The 15,482-nt window shown below is 39.6% G+C and overlaps 2 protein-coding genes across 2 annotated transcripts in view; one reads left to right on the top strand and one right to left on the bottom strand.

Moving 5' to 3' along the window:
* On the top strand, positions 1–14,517 carry PPID (peptidylprolyl isomerase D). Its single transcript, XM_066186060.1, has 10 exons — positions 1–158; positions 1,902–2,042; positions 2,498–2,604; positions 5,927–6,115; positions 6,872–6,994; positions 8,524–8,630; positions 11,198–11,339; positions 13,563–13,649; positions 13,727–13,769; positions 14,291–14,517. The coding sequence occupies exons 1-10, from the start codon at positions 74–76 to the stop codon at positions 14,377–14,379; spliced, it is 1,113 nt and encodes a 370-aa protein (XP_066042157.1). The 5' UTR covers positions 1–73; the 3' UTR covers positions 14,380–14,517.
* Positions 14,516–15,482, bottom strand: part of ETFDH (electron transfer flavoprotein dehydrogenase) — a 19,722-nt gene continuing 18,755 nt past the window's right edge. Inside the window, exon 13 of the mRNA XM_066186059.1 lies at positions 14,516–15,458. Within this exon, the coding sequence (XP_066042156.1) occupies positions 15,295–15,458 (164 nt within the window). The 3' untranslated portion in view covers positions 14,516–15,294. The remainder of the gene's footprint in view (positions 15,459–15,482) is intronic.

Consider the following 15,482-nt stretch of genomic DNA (forward strand, 5'->3'; position numbering starts at 1 on the left):
GGCCCCGACCCGCGGCGGCCGGGATCGCGGGGGCCGAGCGGGCGGAGCCAGCGCGCCAGCGGGCAGCTGCGGGATGTGGCACCCGACCCCTGTCGCCCGGCCCGGCAAGGCCAGCAACCCACGCACCTTCTTCGATGTGGACATCGGGGGCGAGCGAGGTGGGGAGGGGGCGCGACGGAACCCGGGCGAGCCCCCCGGGCCGAGGCGCCGTGCGGAGCGCGCGGGGCCCGGGCCGGGCTGCAGGAGCGGCGGGAGCGGCTCCGGGCCGGGCCGCAGCGATCAGGACGAGGGGGAACGCTGGGCCTGGCCGGGCCCTGCCCTGCGGGCTGCGAGCGCACGGCCCCGGCAGCGGGAGGAGGAGGAGGGCGGCCCCGCCGCGAACGGGCCTCCCCCGCCAGAGCGAACAGGCCCGAGGAACATGGAGAGAAAGGCAACATGGCAGCACGGGCGCCCGGGGGCGATGCCGGGGGAGATGCCGGGGGAGATGCCGGGGGTCGGGGCACGCCCGCCGCCGCTGCCCCCGTGCCGCCCGTTCCCACGGCAGCCGGCGCTGCCCATCCCCGGCTCCCGGGGCTGCCCACGTGTGCGGCCGCTCCCGCGCTCCACGTGCTGCGCCGTGCCGAGCGCGGCCTCGCTCGGAGCCGCCCCCGACTCCCAGCCCTGCGGCCCCGCCGTGGCCGCGGACCTGCCCCAGCACGGCCAGCCTTGCCCGTGCTTACCCCTTGCCTTGCCGGGCCGGCAGTGCGGGGCTGCGCGGTGAAAGCTCGGGGATGCTGGCAGCCCTGGTTCTCTTGGCAGCGCCGGTGCTGCCAGAGGTCATTCAAAAATCTGGGCAAACGGTCAAAATGGAAATAAGGAGACAACAGCAAGTTAGCTGGGGTACTACTTGAAAGCGTAGCTTTAAAAAATTTAAAGGTAAAATGGATAAAGATAGGGACTGCCTAAATCTTGTCAGGAAATTGCTTTTCATTTATTCAGTTCTGGTGCTCAGAAGAATAAAAGAAGAAAGTCTGTGAGATGATTTGCCTTTTATTGACTTTCAGTTGTCTAATTTGTTTTCATTCCTGTATTAATTAGAATCAATATATTTACATTTATCTTCCGGTAGAGTGAAGTTATGTTAATTAATTGACTGTGAAGCTGATGAGAAAACAGGAGCATCAACTGATGGTGGCTGCTAGGAGTGAGAAATAGCTCTTTGAGAAGCCAGTTTGTGAAGGAATGGCAATTCGGCACAGAATCCATTTCTCAGCTATTACAGGATTTGTTAGCTACTCAGGTTTAATTTCCTTCAGTTAAAACATGCACAGCTTTGGATTTAACAATTGCTTGTGGTGTCTCTAATTGTAAATAGCCATTATTCATATGCATATTAAGTACCACTGTGTCTTAGTAAAATTCAGGTTTAAGAGAGTGAGGAGTAAGGGATGTGTTTGGCATAAGCTTTTTTATGGATTAAAAGTCTCCACAAAACAGTCTTTTTGTATTCTACGTACTTTTGATTGAACAAACTACAAATCCACTAAAATTGACAAAAGTGTGCACATTAAAATTCATAATTTGGCTTTAATATATGTGTGTGTGATTTCCCACACACCTTTTTTTTGGCAGAAAACGCGTTTGAAATTTTCATTAGTTTTTTGCAGAATCTGTCTTTATTTCCCCTACATTATTCTTGGCAGGGGAATTCACTGTTGGTAATAACCTTGCTAAAAACCCAGTGTAACTCTGCGAGCAATTGCCGTGGAGCAACCCCAAGATGGAAATTGAATAGTAATCAAAATAAAAATAAGAATATAATAAAGCTTGAGACGTTAATTTCTTTTTACATAGAGTGCTCAACACATCGCCATGCCAAGGACAAGACTTAAAAATGTCTCATTCTCTCTTTGTCATTTCAGTTGGACGGATTGTCTTTGAATTATTTGCTGACATTGTACCTAAAACTGCTGAGAATTTCCGTGCGTTATGTACAGGAGAAAAAGGAACAGGGCCTACCACTGGAAAACCTCTCCATTATAAAGGATGTCCTTTCCACAGAAGTAAGTTTTGTGAAATCGTCCATTTTCCTATTGGTAACACAAGTTGTCTACCAAGAATATTTGAAATAATATTAAATAGTATTTCAAGTACTTGTTAAAGAAATAACTTTACTGACGGAAAGTTTTTCACTTTTTGATCCTCCTAATGACTGCATGTTCTCACCATGCACTGACAATAGTAAATTAAAAATTTACTAGTAATTTTGCAAAACCAGTTTACTCTGAGTTGTAAATAGGTTGAAATGAATCTCAGGTAAAGGTTTAAATATCAAGTGATATCCACATAACTGAAAAGGAGTACTTAGGTGACACTTGGTAAATAAAAAATGGATTTTGGTTCCATTGAGATGCTGGGGACAAGGATCGCTTTTCATCTTAGAATTACTTTTTTTTTTTTTTCCCCCTCATGCCTTTTGTGCCTTGCTGATACATTTTATAACTATTTTATTTTACAGTTATTAAGCAGTTTATGGTTCAGGGCGGAGATTTCTCAAACCAAAATGGCACAGGTGGAGAAAGCATATATGGTGAAAAATTTGAAGACGAAAACTTTCATTATCAGGTACTCTACTGAAACCACTAATTCTGTTTGGTTTGTGACATTTCAGTGATGTTATTCCTGCTGCAGCAATAACAATTGTCAGCATTAGCATTAATAATTTTCATACCATGTTATATATGGCAGCATATGTACCATAACACTGACTAAAAAACTTACAGACATCACTGTCCCATGGTTAAAGCAAAGCCCTGACTCCAGTTGTACTTGCCCCCAAACAGTATTTTAGGAAAAGAAAATACAGCAATCCTCCACTAATTAGATGTCAAAATTCTGTATCAGGCTCACAGAATCAAGAGTCTGTTAGGTTGGAAAACACTTTTAGCATCAATGAGTCCAAGCTTTGACCAAACACCACCTTGTCAACTAGAGTATAGCACTAAGTGCCACATGCAGTCAGATCTTGAACACCTCCAGGGATGATGACTCCACCACTTCCCTGGGCAGCCCATCCCCTTCTGTCAAGAAATTCCTCACAATATCCAATCTTAACCTCCCCTCATGCAACTTGAGGCCATTTCCTCTTATCCTGTTGCTGATTGCCTGGGAGAACAGACTTATCCCCCAGCTTGCTTTGAGGTAGCTATGGAGAGTGATAAGGTCACCCCTGAACTTTTATTTTCTCCAGGCTAAAAAACCTCAGCTTCCCCAGCCACTCCTCACAGGACTTAAGTTTGGAGCAATAGCTGGAAATGTGACTCCAATATTCATCATAAAGATAATTCCAGTTGTGTGCTGTGCAGTCTGACACTCAGGTGGTGCCCCCAGCACTGCTGCTAGCAGTGTCTGTTCATTGGTACTGTCACAGGATCATGTCCCTGAAGATGACTTTGTGTCATTATGTTTTTGGTTGTTCTTTGCGATCTGGAGGTAATTATAAACATGATACAAATTATTCCCATTTCTGTACTTCTCTGTACTTCTCAGCTCTAACAAATGTTGTCAAAGTGCCAGAGATGAGTTGAAGAACCCATTTGGATCCTGTACAGAGTCTGAGAGCTTGGTTCCTGTTATCCATCAGTATGTTAGGATTTTACTGGGAATTTAAATGTCTGTTACATAGAATTTCACTGTTTCTTGCACTTAATCCAGCAGCCCTGCAGTGTTCTCACCCACTGTCTCGGAAAACAAAGAGTTGTTTTTGTTGATGTTTAAGGACACAAACTGTTTGCTCTTGTGCTGGTTGCATGTACTGTTGCAAATTGCAGTAAACTGCAGAACTTCTGTCAGTAGTCAGCTTATCATCACAGATCAATCCCACTAGGCTTTTCTTAATGCTGCTGCTCCAGATAATGGCTCTGCTCTGGTGGAACACCCAGTTTACACAACCCCAAACACTGTTACTATGGCATAGTTTTGCAAGCCTTGGATTGGTCAGAGAATCCGATTTTGTCCAGATTTTTTTGCTTGCTTTATGAGCTTAGAAAATGACAGCAGAAACCGTAATGGGAAAGACATTCCATCTATCTGCAGTGTTTTTCAAAACACAGCAAGAAAATTCATGAGTGACAACAGTTTTCTTTATAAATAAAGAGTCATAATTTGGGACTAACCTTGAGATTTGGTCCCAGATGAAATGGGGTTGTGTATAAGTGGGGAGATTGAAGGCACCAGACTGTTCTCTATAATTTCCAACTTGTCCCCATACATCTTTACAGACAAAAGGTAAACCTGCAGGTGTAAGGCAACACCAGAACTTACTGTTCCTTGTTCTTTTGTTTACAAACCATTGCTGTCTAGTGTTAGCTGTAACTGGGGAGAGAAGGGGGAGGAAAGGTAAGATGTATAGGTCTTGGGCAGTGAAGCAGTGACCAGCCTCAAATGGTATTTACAAAAATCTGCTATGGGGCAAGCCTTCTGTTTAACTTGTTTGCCAGCAACTACAATGCAAAGTGGGAGATACTGTTTTGGAAGCTGCAGTCCTACCAGCTGCCTTCCTTGCTCTGGAACACAGGCTCCTCTGTCATTTGCCATCTGACTCCCAGGGTGAGTTTCAAGATTAGAACAGACAAAGCCAAGATTCCAGTGGTTTTCTGTTGGCTGGATGTGATTCTGGCTTTCTGTAGGACCTTTCCCCAGAGTTCCTACGCCAAATCCTGACTGAAAAGATCCCGACTTATTTCGCCTTATAACCAGATGAACAGTTCAGGCAAGGAGGTCTCCCTACCATCGTGGAAATCCAAACAGTGTGTAGGAAAACAGTTTTCAAAACAACAGGTTCTTTGAACTGGTAGAGAATGTAGGGAAAAAAACAGATGCTTAAATACACCAGGCTCAGACTGTTATCTCAACTAATCAACCTCCCATTGAGCTCTGAAATCTGGTTCTGTGTCCTCCGTGCTATCATCATTTTTGCCCCTCCTCTCCTTCCCACAGTATGAAGTTTCTTAGCAGTACCACAGCATGATCGCTTTAGATGTGTACCAGTGTCTTGGTATAACATCCTCACTTACATTAAATGGAATTCATTGCACTTAATAACCAGACCAACTTGAGGAGAATAATATCTTCATGGCTGGGTTGTGCCAGTTAAACAAGACATTCACAACACACATGAAAAACACATTTTTGCAGTACAGGTGAAAACTAAATAATCTACATGATGGAACAAGAGAAATCTTAGTTCAAAAAAGGAAAAAGTACGTGCAAGAAACAAGATACACAGAATCTGTTACACTGGGCTGTTTAACAATTTTCTTTTAGTTTGAGGCCCAGTGGCTTAAGTGGCAAAATAATTAGATGGTTAAAAATCCCAACAGACTAAAAACTGTGTCTCTTGGAAAGTGAAGGAGATAAAAAAATCCCCAAACAAAATCACCAAGCCGTAAGTTTTAAAGACCACAGTCCTCTAAACTCCACAGTTCTACACCATACTTTGTGTGAGTAGTCCTTCCAAATTCATATTACATACCTATCTTAGTAATGCAGCATTAAAGGTGGTTTCAGTGGTGCTTAGCCTCATTTCTGAAGGCCAGTGGTCTTAAATAATTCAGGGAGGAACTTCCCTGGTTTCTCAGGTGATCTGCCTGTACTCAGCAGCAATGCCAGGGATGGAGTGTAGAAGCAGCAGACGGGTGTTACAGCATTAAGTCACACATGTGGCAGTGCTTGCTAGATTGGTGGGGGGCAGGTAAAGACCCAGAGCTGAGCATTTGTCCTCTTCAGTCACAGTAGGTAAAATTAGTTGCCACCTGTATGTGACTCTCTGGTTTACCAAGTTGTTACGACTGTCCTGGCTATGTTTATGATCAGCCTTACAGAATCTTCCACATGGTTTTATAACATATTTTAAATGTTAATGGTAATTTTTTTTCCCCCAATGCAGCATGATAAACCAGGTCTGCTGAGCATGGCAAATGCAGGACCTGGTACTAATGGCTCTCAGTTCTTTATTACAACGGTGCCTACTCCTCACCTGGATGGGAAACATGTGGTGTTTGGCCAAGTGATCAAAGGAATGGGTGTAGTTAAAATACTAGAAAACGTTGAAGTAAAAGGAGAAAATCCTGCTAAGGTAAGCAAAATGCAGAGCACTGAGGGATGATGTTTATTATTTCATTATGTGATGTATAATCATTTCTTCTGAATGCTTGGTGTAATATTTAGAACTATTAAATGTTAGTTATTTCTACTAACTGGTAATTTCCATTTTACTGTCCTTGTTAAGAGGCTTTTGTTCTTGCACTGTACATTTCCCTTGCACAAACCATTTACTGTTCAACACAGCTGTGAGGGTGGAAGCCTTTGCTAGAAGTGTAGGATGGGCGATGAAATTAAAAAGTGGAATTCACAATCCCACCTAAATGATACGTAATTCTTATAATTTTTATGTCAGAAGCCATGTTTCTGAAAAAGCAATTGGTGTGTAGGTCATAGCAGTTTGTGGGTGTTTGATGAATTAATACCTCTAACTTTAAAAGACTTGGCAGTTGAAGAAAGAACCATCTTCTCTAATGTAGTAGAACTTCCATGTCTTGTGTTTTGCTGCACTTCAACTTGCTGCTGGTTCCTCTTCCAGCCTCTCTCTGAAGCGTGGGTCTGGTGTTTTTGGAATGCTGATCCTCTGAACGCAACACGTTGTGTGATAAAAGCCTTTTTTGATGAGGATAGGCTAATGATGTGATGGGTTTCTGAAATAAATGCACCCAAACAACAGATGAAAAAGCCTTTTTATGGAATTTTAGAAATTTCAAAGAGCACTTGGAAGTTACTACTTTTTTAAAAAATTGTCTTATTAAGCAATACTACTATTCACACTTCATTTTTTCAGTTGTGTGTCATCGCCGAATGTGGAGAGCTAAAGGAAGGAGATGATTGGGGAATTACTCCCCAGGATGGATCTGGAGATGCTCATCCAGATTTTCCTGAAGATTCAGATATAGACTTAAAAGATGTAAGTATTTTTCTTCTTGGGTGTTTTACAGATTGCAAGACTTGTAGGTAATCTGAGTTACATGGTGTCTGTGATGATGTTCATTAAGCTTTTTTTCTTAAGAATGGATTGAGGTCCTGATGAAATAGTGACATTCCATTTTAAGAAAGAGAAGGCTGTGTGGGAAGAGATTGTTATCTCTTTTTTTCCAGTGCTAATTGCAGCCCATTTTTTCCCCCCAGTAACTAAGACCTCACTTTAAATTGTCACTTATTTTCTATTCTTGATTTCTTTTTATCTTTGTTTGTGCTGTAATGTCAAATTGCAATTACTAGAACTCCATCCTGCAGATGACTAACAATGTTATTACCTACACACTTTTTAAAATGCCCACCCTTTAATAGACTCTGACCCACTTACTAGAAATAAAGGATCAGCCTTTTAAAAAGGTTTTTACTACATCACAGCTAGTTGTTCTTAATTCCCTGTACTTGTTTACTTTTAGATTGTTCAAACTGAAGGAAGATCTGTTGTTGGGAGTTAGGGAGCAGACTGGTGAAAGCAGCTCTTCAGCAGGTTTTTACTTTCTCATGAAGGTGAACTAGACAAACGGTGTAAATCATACAGTGATTTGTGAGAGCGGGAAGAAAAGGGGGCTGCACGAGTAGATTCCAAATAGAGATAGAATTGTAAAAATCCATTTGAGCTAGAAAATAAACTCCTTGGCTGTTGAGAAGCACTTCAATTTTTGTTGAAAAAGATGTTTTTGGATAGCAGTTGATGTAGTGCAGAATCAAACTTGGCAGGTTGCCTGTGCCCTTTAACTTAAAACTTGTTCACACAAACCAACTACAGACACCATGGTGACATTGGTCTCATGCTGATCAGTTTTTGCAACGGTTACTGATTCTAGTAGGGTAGAATAGACAGCAGTAATTGTGAACTATTTATTGCCACTGGAGAAGAAACTTGAAGTGTATACAATTCTGGAAATAGAAGTGATGGATTTGATAAAGAAACAGGCAGTTGTTCTTTTCTCCTTCTATTGATACGCTTAGTGTTCAGAGAGAAGGAGAATAGTGTTGATATGACTTCCAGTTTGAGAGTGTGCAGAGTTCACGTGAGTGATACAGTTCTGAGAAGCAGAAGACAACCTTTCATCAGGAATAAGAGAGTCTTAGTTGAATAATTGTTAACATAGCTTCTTTTCTTTGAATAATGGTCAACACCTTTATATATAGCTCTGTGTGGGTAGCAGCATTTAGGGAAAAGAGTTGGACTGCTATATCTTCTCTAGTATTTTCTCACCATTTATACTGTAGAAAACCCACTAGGAATTTCATCTTCAGTCATTTGTGTTACATAAAATAAGAGAATATTACAGAAGTGGTTTGAAGGTAGTATTTTGTCTAAAATTGGAGTGTTTCCATTCTGAGATTTTATAAACCTTGAAAGAGGATGGGCCTGGGATCGTACTGTTAAACATTAGTTAATTCACAACTTCCTTCATAAGTACATTCATATTTTATATTTCCCATCTATTTTATTAGGTTGACAAGATTGTGGCCATAGCAGAAGACACAAAGAATATAGGAAATTCTTTCTTCAAATCGCAAAATTGGGCAATGGCAGCTAAAAAGTATAGTAAAAGTTTACGGTAAGGCTCTCATCACTCAATCAGGTAGTTCCTGTAACCCAAATTAATACCCCTGTTAAGCAATGATTTGTGCATTTAGAAGGTGCCTGGTGCCGTGCTCTTTTCTTTTTTAAACAAAGAGCCTTCTGAGTTTGGGTAACATTTGGTTGATTTTTAGCTATAGAATCAAGTAGGTCTTCTCCTCATTGCTAGGTAAGAGCTATAGGCAGGAACCATTGCTCAGAACTGACTAAATACTCTTTATAATTCTATCGCTGTGCTGCTACATACCTGGGAAGAAAAGCACAGTAGTATCCAGGGTAGTTCATGGACAGCAAGGAAGGGAAATACTTTTTCTATGATTTATAAAAAACAACAGGTTTAGGAAATTGATAAGTTAAAAAAAAAGAAAAAGGTAGCCCTTACTCATTCATTACTATTTTTTTTTCTGAGGGTCCATACCATCATCCTGACTCCATGCATAATTCAGACTCGCCTTCAAAACCATAGTTTTTCTGCTTTTGTTTCCATACCGCTTCTTTCATATTTTCATGCTTTTTGCTTTATCTCCTAAAAATAAAGTTATACTTACTGACCATTACCCTGACCTCCTTAATGAATACTGGCTAAGCAACAGTAACAATAATGAAAGAAAAAAAATCAGGCATGTTTAATGCTTCAGCTGAGATTTGAGCAGACTGGGTTTCAAATAAATGTCATCTTTCTGAACCGTAAAATGAATCCTTTATTACAGATACTAACCCAAGATGCAGTGTCTCAGCCTGCCCTCAAAAACCCCGTCATAGAAACAGAAACACCAAAGTTAAAAGGATTTCTATGCAAACCTTTTTGGAAATCATACATTAAAAAGGCAGGAATGGATCTTTAAGGATCTTTAAGGATCTTTGTGTTGTATCTGTCCATTTTCTCTCCCCATTCTTATGTAAATGCCAGGTAGAATTACACCATCCCTTCCAGTTAGTTGTCTTGCTCACTTTTAAGCACACCTAGTGAAGGCTCTTCCTGTCTGAGCTGCTTTGGTGCTTATTTGTCCTTGTAGGTGGAAATCATAGTAATTTCTCTAGACTAAACAAATCTGATCTTTCCAGCTCTTCCTTACAGGCTATACTTTTATGGACATGCCCTGTTATTGTATCATAGAATCTAATACTTTATGTAGGATGGTGACCTTTAGCTGGCACGTCACCAGAACTGATAGGAATAGAGTAGCTCTTACCAGGGTATCCCATGGCTTAGGTACAATTCACCTGGCACACCATCTAACAGTGCTGACTTTTTCTTTTCACATACAGTAACCATTATTATAATCTTCTGTTATCTTTCTTGTTTCATTGTTTCTTAGTATTTTTATAAAAAATACTTTATATGTTAAAATTTACACTTCCTTTTGTCAAAAAATGTATTACTTCCTATTATTTCCCTTGATACTCACTTCACTGATTTTTTTTTTTTACTTGGAAGCTCTAATCTTATTTCCAGAATGGCTGCAGGATTTTTTATGTTTTGATGTGATTTATAAATACTATAAATGTGTTCCATTTTTTTCAAACATAATACAGATTTGTGTTATAAGTCTCCTTACCTTTTTACTGTTTGCTCTTTCTTCTGGTTCACATCTTTTGCATGATGCCTAGCAAGTGGAACAAGCCCTGGGACTGCATCTAATTTACAAGCACAAAGCATCTAATTTACTTTTTAAGTATTGCTAATTTTTGTGATCCAAAGGTAGTATATGAACAACAAAAAAGACAGGGCATGTAAAAAGTACACAGGCACTGATCTGCAAAGACGACATTAATTCATGGCATGCTTAAAATATGAATGTATGCAAGGACAATTTTTGTTTTTTAACTAAAACTCACAGAGGTTCGATCAAATAGACCACTAAGGAGTTAAAACTTTTGTATCCGCAGCAGACCTTTGCCACTGGAAATAAAAACCAGACAGCATTAGCACATTATAAATTAAGAAATTTGCTTTCGAAACAGAGATGTAGTAACTGCTGTGGCTCCATCCTGAACCAGTGTCAGTTTTGAAGTTCAGGAAACGTCATGAAGGACAGCGGGAAGAAGGTGGTGTTACTAATGCTCATAAACCACACTCCCTTACAAAGTAAAGTTAGCTTCAGATTTTAGCCACCAATTCCTAAGCTTATCAAGAGATTATTGAGGCAACTCAAGAAGAGATGAAGCTTCTCATGAACATGAAAGGTGCAGGGCTGGTGTTGATTTTTTTGGCACTGATGAGCAACATGTTTTTTGAAAATAAACTGAGATAAATTCTAATGTTTTCCTGTAGAAGAACAATACTTCTGTCTAAAAGGATGTGCTATTACAGCAGAGGACTAAAGAGTTACAGGGAAAACATTCCTTAGTGAGTTGACTGGTTTTTGTTAGGGTGGATTTTATATATTTAGTTTAATAAATATTTGTAATAGTTGAATTGAAGCTGCTTTCAAAGTAGTGTGGATAGGCCAGTTCACACATATCTGTGGAGAGACAGCTAAGGGCAGGACAAAATGGAAGTTGCAACACTAAGATGTTATGTGTGAATCTGTTTTTCTGCAGGTATGTAGAAGCTTCTGAAGGAGTGGCAGAGGAGGCAGACAAACCCAAGTTAAAGACTGTTGCTTTGACCTGTGTTCTAAACATCGGTGCTTGCAAACTAAAACTGTCAGATTGGCAGGGAGCCATTGAGAGCTGTTCAGAGGTAAATATAATGTTCAGTATCTTGGTCAAGAACTGGCCTGTACAGACAAGACTACAGAGCTTTTTTTAAAGAGTCTTCTGACAAGCTTATGATTTGAAAGTAAAAAAGTGGAAGCCCATGGTGAAGTTAGTACTAACTTTGCAATATGTGGCTTTTAAAAAAGATTTTGAAATTGAAATGAATCGTTAGAAACAAACAAAAGCGGGCTGTTGCTTACTGCCAGGAAAAATGCACATCATTGTCAGTTTGGTTTGCAGAGCTACTTCTTAACATTACAAAGAGTTAAACTGTGTTCAGTGAAAGAGGAATACATTTTTCTGGAAGACTAGTATGAGAAAATGTTTTCCTTGCCTCTGGATTTGATGGCCTTGTATTTTATTCATGGCAGGGACTTTCTAACTAAATAACTAACCTTTCAGGTAGGCTTAGTGGTGAAATAAAATGACTGCAGAGGAAGAAAGAAACAAGGTAATGATAAATATGGAAAAAAAGAAAACCAGTAGAACTAAAGAAAAAAATGAACCATGACATGGGTGTACTGCAAATTTAGTACGTTTGAGGAAACTTTAAATAATTCAGTAAAACTCTTAATATTTTGAAGGAAACACAGGAAAGAATACTCTTATCTGGTAGCAAGGATCCTGAGCAGCATCTCCTAGGGCTTCGTGCTGAAAGCAGGAGTCTTAGCTAAGCCATGTGTGAGGTCATTAGCAAGCTGTCTTGCTTTCTAGCTTGCTGATAGTGGAAAACCTTCATAAACCTATATTTAGAATGGACAAATGGGGAATGTGGAAAGAAGAAAATAGGAAAACTGTGTGATTCCTGTCACCTGGAAAATGGTAAAAACTGAAACACAAGTGTTACAGGTAGAAATTACTACAACTAATAATACTTGCTATTGTGGGAAGAAAATCACACCTCCTTTTTTTAAGGTTAAACAATCGTTAGATGAAGGCAACTCTGTAGCTATAATAGACTTTTGTAAGGTATTTAGCTTATGTCTCATAACTGTACCGGTGCTTTAATCAGAACATCAGTTTCCTAAAATTAGCTAATGAAGTTTTAGGTAATTGTTAATGAGAAACTATATACTTTCTCTTTTCTGATTTTACAAGGCCAAAAGCAATTTTAATTAGCAGCCTGGAATACATGCATTGTTTGGTGTAAATAATGAATTATGAACAGCTGAACCTGTTCAAACAAACCTTGCATTGAAATGGCTGTACACACAATGGACAAGGTAAAACCAAAGAATGCTACCTCTGTGTATACAGTCCAGACAACTAATTCTTACTACAGAGGAGGCTGAAGGCTTTATAGTAGACGGATCAAGAGGAGCACCCACAGTAATACTTCCTTCATATTAACAGCCAATACCCAAGTGATTAAAAAAAATATGGTTCCTATTGATGATTTAAAGTTAATAAAATAATAAAGCAACACATTGCTGTGAAGACATTTCCTCTAAACACTGAGAAACTATATTTTTAAAAATAAAGACACAAGACACACTATAGAACTAACTGCAATAAAAATGTGATTTTCAAAGGCAAGATAAGGTAACAGCTAGCTGCCCAAATTATCTGAGATATTCTGAAAAAAAAAAATCACAGTAATCAAATAGTGGAACAATCTCTTTGCCCAGCCACTGTATTTCCTATTTTGATATTGTCATACTAGAGCCGGCATATACACATTATTGAAAACATTCAGCTCAAAAGAGGCGTAATGACTGAAACTTGGCAAAGTTCCTGAAGCATGATGAGATGGATTGCTTGCATGCATCTTTCTAGCCCACAGTGAAAAAAATCTTTACAGGAAATCTCTTTGTTTTATTTATGATGCAATTTGAGGAGGTTTTAGTGCGAAGGAAGGAGCTGCAATAGTGAGTTGCCCTGTGTGACTCAAGGTTGAGATAATTTGAACTGCAGCAACTCCTCAGCCTTGACAGCTGTCTAAATATACACACACAGCTGTTCCATTTGGGCCTCGTGTATGCTCATCCTTCACAAAAGACCACTTTTGGTGCAGTGGTACTGAAGCTGATTACTTGCTATTCAGTGTGCTGCATTATAGCATTCCTTTTTACACAGTTAATGTTTTGACAGCTTACCCTCAAACCAACTGTGAAGATTGTCTGCTGGTGTGAATTGTGCCATTTGTGGAGATGGGAGGCTGTGAAGTATAAGAAATGTTAATGTGACAATTTTATTAAATTTACAGGCTCTTAAAATAGATCCAGCAAATACTAAAGCTCTCTACAGACGGGCTCAAGGATGGCAGGGAATAAAAGATCTCGATCAAGCTCTGGTAATGATCGCTTCTTTTTTTCCTTTTAAATTTAAAATTCTGTTGGATCATTAATTTATATTTTTCTTTTATTTAAGGCTGATCTTAAAAAGGCTCATGAAATAGCCCCTGAAGACAAAGGTAAAATAAGCTGTTTCTTTAAAAATTCCCTTAAGAATTTAAAGTATCCAGGGTAGTACTCAGTTGGAATTCATACCAGTGTGATGCCTAAAATGGTAGCTTCTTAAACACTGATATTCTGAGCACAGAACCCACTGAGGTGGAAAAGCTGAATTTATACAGCAGTGATGCTTCTGTTGCACTGGAAGACCTGCCTATGTAGGTCAGCAGCATTCCTCTTGAACTATGTCTGCATCTCACTGGGCTCTTACTAGCTTAATTTCCTGCTCTTAATGGGTGAGATTTTTAGCTCCTTAAGTTCTGTGTTGGCACCAATACCATGCTACACACTCCTCTATGTGGTTACCTTACCAGCGGAGACAAAGCAAGGGACAAGGCTTTTGTTGCTAGTATCTGACCTAATCAAAGATTAAATGCAGTTTTATGAAATAACATGGGTAAGTTCCAGCAGTGACCTGGCGTTAACCTATGAGGAGACCTAATGTAAAGAGATGTAACTCTGTCATTTTCTTTTTGAGCAGCTATCCAGACGGAAACACTCAAAATCAAGCAGAAGATAAAAGCCCAAAAGGAGAAAGAGAAAGCAGCTTATGCTAAAATGTTTGCTTGATTTTTTTTCCCTAAACATTTAAATCTATGCACTAACTCATGCAAAAGGATAAATGGAGCTGCTTCTTTCATTTGCCCTCTGCTGCAATTTTCAGTGTTTACAACACGAAAGTATAATAATAAAGACAGACTGTTCAAAGGTGATGTGTTTTTCTCTTATTTTTTTGAGCTGTAGTAACTTGTGTTTTGTAACTCAGGTGTTTTTCTAATGTGTAAAGGAATGGTGGTTGTTTTCACAGCTTAATAGTGTTTCCTAAGCAGCTTGGTTTCACACAAAGAGAATTTGGGCATTTTCATAGTTCCTATTAGAGCAGGCCTGATATCTTTTAAGGAATAAAAAGGCTGGTAGACATAGAATGAAGATGCAGGTATTTTTTTTTAAACCACTTTATAGTAAATATTCTCTATTATCATCATCAGGAAAAAACCCAAAACTGTAAATTTGATGTAAAATGTAACACTTTAAAGCAGTGACAATTTTCTAGACCAATCTATTTCCCTGACTGCTAGGTATGATTCCATGTAAATCATTCCATCTAGAGAGAGAAAATACTTTTTTAAAGGTGGGTTTATTCCTAAATTATTCCACCATACGCACAGTTCTGGATATGGCTCCTGTTATCACTGAACTTCAGCAGTAAATCCAAGATCCAAAACTTCTTTGTCAGTCCTGATAAGAACTTTGCCTGCCATGCAGCTCCTGTGAAGAAGTCCTATTTAAATAAGGCTAGGGTTTAACCAGAAGGCACCAACTTTCCATTTAATGCAACAGTCATATGTAAAATTCAGAATGGCACATTAGTCTCAAACTCTTTCAACATTCAAATCAGTGCTGTTACATCAATTATGCTGCAGCATAAAATACTCCAACATATTTGTTGGTGATCAGAAGTCACTGAATAGATCTCCCGTTAGTTTACATTCCATTATAAGCTGGTCCTCCTCCACCTTCAGGTACTACCCAGTTAATGTTCTGACTTGGGTCTTTAATATCACATGTTTTGCAGTGGACACAGTTCTGAGCATTTATCTGCAGCCTTGATCCTTCTCCTGTTTCCAGAGGAACATACTCATAGACTCCTACAAAGACAAGAAGGGAGCTAT

This window comes from Chamaea fasciata, unplaced genomic scaffold (genome assembly GCF_029207755.1).
Source record: "Chamaea fasciata isolate MVZ Bird 193981 ecotype frontalis unplaced genomic scaffold, bChaFas1.0.hap1 SCAF_6, whole genome shotgun sequence".
Lineage (NCBI taxonomy): Eukaryota > Metazoa > Chordata > Aves > Passeriformes > Sylviidae > Chamaea > Chamaea fasciata.

Bases quoted from the DNA above. Each gene is read 5' to 3' on its own strand.
- PPID (XM_066186060.1), top strand. From the start codon at position 74: ATGTGGCACCCGACCCCTGTCGCCCGGCCCGGCAAGGCCAGCAACCCA. The intron at 2,043-2,497 runs GTAAGTTTTGTG...TTTATTTTACAG, and splicing joins AGGATGTCCTTTCCACAGAA to TTATTAAGCAGTTTATGGTT. The intron at 8,631-11,197 runs GTAAGGCTCTCA...GTTTTTCTGCAG, and splicing joins AAGTATAGTAAAAGTTTACG to GTATGTAGAAGCTTCTGAAG.